A 6000-nucleotide genomic window follows, 5' to 3' on the forward strand; every position below is an offset into this window, starting at 1 on the left:
AATGAATTCATGACTTTGTATAGTTGTACATATTACAATAATGTGTGGTAACTGTGGTTGTCGCAAAATCCCAAGACACACCAGTTTGACTCACCAGACTGTTTGAGCTGGACCCTCAAGTATACCCCAACCTTCTCGATTAAGCGACATTTTGTCAAAATGTGCAAGCTATGCTTCATAGAATGCTTGCGGGAAGAAGGAAGAATTATCACTGCACATAGGCATGTTTTGAGGGGGGTGGGCGCTGTATCATCTCAGGGTCAACAGGAGTTTAATTGTTTCCGCGTCTTGCGCAATGGGACCTTGCCAGTGCCAGCAGACAATGCAATATAATATAGGAATGCACACTCCACTTACACAGAAGTAGTGAGCTCCAAGGACACTGCCTCTGAAAACTAGTCACTATCTTATCTCTTCTCTATCAACACACACGCACACACATACACATATACACATATTCACAAATCACCAACAGACACAGTTTGCCTGTCTCTCTTTCACCCCCTCTGCCTCCCCTAATGTTATCATAAAGCTGCATGCACCAAAGGAGAACTAGCAGAGAACAAAAGAGGGGTTCACACTAAGGTCTGGATTTTAAATGTTTCTATTTCAGACATTACAGTTCTGTAAAGCTTGTGTAAAGGTCCATAGAGTTTAAAAGTGCATTTCAGTCCATGTTGGACTTTTCTCAGTAGAAAGTGAGACATGCATAATGAGTCACCCTATATACCGTTGGCTACTCTACAGCTGCACCTAGTCAGTGATCTACATTAGATGAGACGAGATAAGATCATCATTTAACCCATTGATGCCTGAGGCCGAATCTGGGAACGCCTTCTAGGGCCTTACCTAAGGTTTCTCATGTAGTGATGTAACGGGTGCACGGTTCTGGAAGGTTTACACTGAAGGAATAAATACCAGCACTCACGTTATCCGTTAGGATTCTTGTTTTATTTCAGTTTTCCCCAGCAGGCGTAACAAACAGACATACGTACAGTAATGTATGCTCACACATAATCCACCCCCAAACACTGCTACCCTTCCCCACATGCATCACAGTCTGCATCCCGAGCTGAAAGACCTTGGGTTGGTCTGATTACTATGCAAACAGGCTTATCACCTGAACATGAGTTCTGGAGCGAACAGTTGGCTCTATGCAAAAATAATGATCGTTTATGCAGGCCAAAGCAGCCCTCCTAACCCCATTGAGACTGAATGGCACCAATGATTTGTCGTAATAATTTACGACATTTCCACTTTTTTCTTTTTCTTTTATGTTTTCCATGTGCAATGTGTGCGGATGCATGTGTGCACAACTGCACACATATACGTATACACATATATTTATTTGTATACATAACCAACTTACAACATTTCTACTTTGAAAATGGGCCATGTTATGGTTATAATTAGAATCAATCAGAACAAATGAGCATACAGTTATTGTGTGTGTGTGTGTGTGTGTGTGTGTGTGTGTGTGTGTGTGTGTGTGTGTGTGTGTGTGTGTGTGTGTGTGTGTGTGTGTGTGTGTGTGTGTGTGTGTGTGTGTGTGTGTGTGTGTGTGTGTGTGTGTGTGTGTGTGTGTGTGTGTGTGTGTGTGTGTGTGTGTGTGTGTGTGTGTGTGTGTGTGTGTGTGTGTGTGTGTGTGTCTCCCCTCTCATCAGATGCTGAAGGAGGTAGTAGCCAAAACGCTGAAACATCATGGGATCACTGCCGAACATAAATGCTTCAATGTCTGCAGCAAAAAACTGTTTGAAATCTCCAAATTCTACCTCAAGGTTCGTAGCTTTGTTTCCCACATACTGTAGGCACTACTAGCTCTGTCCGCTGTAGTACCTGTCCTTTTATCTTCGTCAAATTGTCAGGGGGCTAGTTAGAAATGAATTCTTTTGAAATAGCCAGGACTGCAGGCTCCACCACTGTGGGAGCCAATATTTGGACATCAGCGTTAATATTTAATGTTCTTTTCAACATTTAATTTCATAATAATGAAAATATATAGTCTACCTACTATTCATTTGTACTTTACTAAGTTTATTAATTTTACACAAAAACAGTATTTGCTAAAACTATTACATATTATATGTGGACTGTCACATTAATAAAGATAGAAAAAGCATTCTTCAGGCAGAGCCTTGGGGTATAGGCAATTAGTGGAAAGATAGCTTAAGGACAGTGGGGCCACATGGATTTCTTACCATTTGTAATGGGACTCATTCTGTACTTGTGGATTGTTCAGAAGTGCCATGGAAATAACTTGCCTTTGTTCAATAAATGTATGAACAAAATTGCTGGAATGGATGAACTTTTTCAAGAACCTTTACAGACACGAATCAATCAAATGTTGAGGAATGTACTTTTATAAGATTTTACAATACAAATTTTCAATCTCGAAGATCACGTGGCTAGCTAGCTAAGCTGTTTTTACCACCTACTACAAACACATGTTGTTTTTTTTGTCAGAAACTAACTAACTAAATTGTTGTTATGCTGCTGCCAAACCGTGTGGGTTTTTCCTCATGGTTTTGTTTATTTTTTCTTTGCAATAATCCTAGAAAACTGTAGCTATACTTATTGACAAACGTACAGAACCTTATTGTGACTGCCTTTCATTTTGTCTTCCACATGTGTTCTCTATGTGTGTAATAAAATGAGGTCCAGCTTTAAAGGTAAAAAATGAGTTACTCTGCTCCCCTCCTCATTTGATTGTTACAGGACTTGAAGACTTCTCGGGGACTACATGAGGAGATGAAGAAGGCAGCCAGCATTAACGCAAAACAGGTAACATGTTGTCCATGGTATCGTTCAGCTTCCTCGTTATACGCACCTTGTCACCTTCTTCAACCCGTCCAGGGAAACCCCAACGACGGAGCCAGTTTCATAACTAGCCTGTTCAGGTTGCTCTACTCGTCCAGGTGGTGCAGGGGTCGATTTCTCCATGGTGCCTCGTGCTTGCCCTGATGCTCCAACTAACAGAATTGGCTGTGTTCATGGTTGAGAAACCAGCCCAGGGATGGTGTTCTTTGTCACTGCACTAGCGACTCCTACAGTTTGTCCTAGGTTTCCGTTAAGCAGGGAGCAGAACTTGGAGGCACACCCTGTTGTTCTACATATGTGACACCCTGAAACTCCTGACTGTCAGGTGGAAAGTAGTGGCTAGCGACTCCATCTGTTACAGAGAAGACATGTGGTTGTCTTCTACACCCTCCCCAGACTAGTCTCGCGTAGCCAGACAACTATTCCACAATTTCGGGAACTACACCTCCCGAAATCCGAGTAATCTGTTTGTCATTTTCGTTCGCAAAAATATATTTAAAAATATATATTTAAGGTATTTAAGGTATAAATCTATTTAGATAGACTGAACTGCTTTTTATGCCACATGGGCATAAAAATCTCTCCTCTTGTTCTTCTAGGTCATTGACTGGGAGTTGGAAAAGGCTTCAAGTAAGTGATGAGAAGAAAGACAGAGATGACAGCAAATGCTGGGCTTTTGATAAAGAATCTAAGAAAGTCACTACAGTAGCTCTGTGTCATTTGCCATTCTCTCAAAAGAAACTATTTTTCATCTTGTTCTTGCAGACATATTTTGTTTTCGCGGTTGAAAGAGAATCCATTTTCAGGTAACATGGATAGTGAACCTTGTGTGAATTTTATATCAGTTGACTGAGTGTTTACATTCACATGGGCTGTTATAATTGTAGTGTTGCCAGTTCTGAACCTGGCAAATAACATTTGTGCTTTTACACAAAGTCCACAAAGATGCGCTCAGTGTTCATGTATTGCTTGCAGCCATGACCACCACCTTGGGGTTCTGAACACAGATGTGTTGAAAATCTGCATTCTTCTTAAAACTGATTAGTGGTGAATGATTAGACGTAAGCATGATTTCATTAACTTTAATACTTTATTTGATTCCTGGCGTTTGTGTTTGCCTCTCGTGTACCATGTGTTATATTGGTGTGTTTTGACTTGTGTCCAAACACTGTAATATCTTGCCAACCAGTTGAAGCGTGCCATGAAACATAAGCCAAAGTGTTCAACAGAGCTGTGGGGGATAAACTAAAGGAAATCCATACTTTGCACAATCTGTACTGGTTGTGTGACGAGGACACAATCTGTACTGGTTGTGTGACAAGGACACAATCTGTACTGGTTGTGTGACAAGGACACAATCTGTACTGGTTGTGTGACAAGGACACAATCTGTACTGGTTGTGTGACAACAAGGATACAGATAATCTTCTCCTATCGCTGGCACACCTTTTCTATTTATTTATTTTTCCATTTTTCGATGCCTTCCTTTTTTATTTAATTTAATTACACACTACTTTTACTTATTTTATTTTAAATCCTGAAGTTATTTTAAATTTTAAATGTATGCATTTTAACATCATTGTAAGAGTTTGTTTTACTGTTTGTAACAATAAAATGTTTTTTTGGATCTTGGGCATTGGCAATATTTGTTGTCTCTCAGAACTACTGTATGTATAGCATAACTGATTAGAAGTAAATGTTCCTTATTCTTATACAGACAACACAACAGGCAATCCAACACAGTATGGTGCTTAAAACTCACTGACGGCGATCATCAGTTAACTCTAATTTGTCCTTGGTACAGATTTATAAGGTGAGGAACCCTGCCTAGCTGTCTGAGTGTGCTGACAAGATGTGATACTTAAACCTAGTGACAGATTGCTGACTATACTGTAGAATTATTGGATGCAGAAACTGAGTGATATCCTCGCATTGTGGCTTTTCTGAAACTAGTCTCCATACCTCTATTATAGTAGCCTTTAGCACAGGTTTGTGTGTTTTATCCAGCCTCTTTTTAAGGGACCTGTCTGGCTGAGCGTACGGTTGATTTATTTATTAATTGTTCTCATGGGATTCATATATATGTTGATAATTGAGTGTAGATTACTGTATTGTTTAGTCTCAGTGGCAAAACACAATGTTCTTGAAGGGATGATTATCATAATGATTGTCGGTATCTTGCGTGACTTCCATCCCTGAAGAAGAACTTACATTGGTATTAATATATTATCCTGCATCGTGGCTATGCGTGTGCTGCCTCTTCTTCACTTTTACACTTATTTACCAAGGTCAGCAGCACCTCATTACACTGGTATACACCCTTCTCTCCTGTTTGTTTACATTGTGTGGCTTTAACGGAACAAAACAAATAAAAACATCTGAACAAATCTTGATAACTTTACAGACAACCTTAAATGGCTCTCAACTTCTTTTGACTTAATATGCACAGCCAGATATTCAATAATAGATGTCACTGGTTTGTCCTTTGTATAAAGTGATAAGAGCCAAAATATTGTCAGTGGTCCATAGATAGGCCTATCCTAAAAGAATACTTAATTTAGTTTTTCTAAACACACACATTTTGACATTTTACTATAGATTATTAATGGTTTGGCTTGGTCTTAGAAACAAAACAATGTCAGCTTTCAGTTATACAATGATCCAGAGGGGGCGGCCCGGTTCCGGCGAGCCGCCCCGCGTCAGAAACGGTTGAGAAATGACAGAGTTACATGTTTCCCCGATTTTCTCCATTGACTTTCAATGTGTGTGTGCGTGCACATGTGTGCATGTGCGTTTGTGTGCGCGCATGTGTGAGAGGTGGTCAACTTGACTTTGAATCATTAACAAAGTATAATTTTTACCTGGGCTACTCTATGCAAATGCAACCAACCGCGTTACCGTGCAACGGCACGGTAACGCGAATCGGAAAAGAAAAGCACAAGCACACCATTCCCTGCCGAGCCGCACGTTTTGATGTATATATTGCGAGGCTTTGGTAAACCGTGCGGCCGGCCATAGAGGTCAAAGTTTTGCGTATTGATGATTATTATTATTACGATTAAGTATGTGTTTCGGATTTCAACCTGTGTTTCTGCCATTGCATGGCAGGCACCCAGAATCATATAAAAAAAACATATTAAAAACTCATATAAAAACTCATAAAAAATCATTAAAATAAATCATA

The 6000-nt window shown here is 39.9% G+C and overlaps 1 protein-coding gene across 1 annotated transcript in view; it reads left to right on the forward strand.

Moving 5' to 3' along the window:
* The window catches only part of mtbp (MDM2 binding protein), a 53465-nt gene extending 49017 nt beyond the window's left edge, over positions 1-4448 (forward strand). Inside the window, exons 21-23 of the mRNA XM_079503340.1 lie at positions 1665-1778; positions 2716-2781; positions 3417-4448. Of these exons, the coding sequence (XP_079359466.1) occupies positions 1665-1778; positions 2716-2781; positions 3417-3455 (219 nt within the window). The 3' untranslated portion in view covers positions 3456-4448. The remainder of the gene's footprint in view (positions 1-1664; positions 1779-2715; positions 2782-3416) is intronic.
* Positions 4449-6000: the final 1552 nt, after the last annotated feature.

This window comes from Electrona antarctica, assembly GCF_951216825.1.
Source record: "Electrona antarctica genome assembly, chromosome: 6".
NCBI lineage: Eukaryota > Metazoa > Chordata > Actinopteri > Myctophiformes > Myctophidae > Electrona > Electrona antarctica.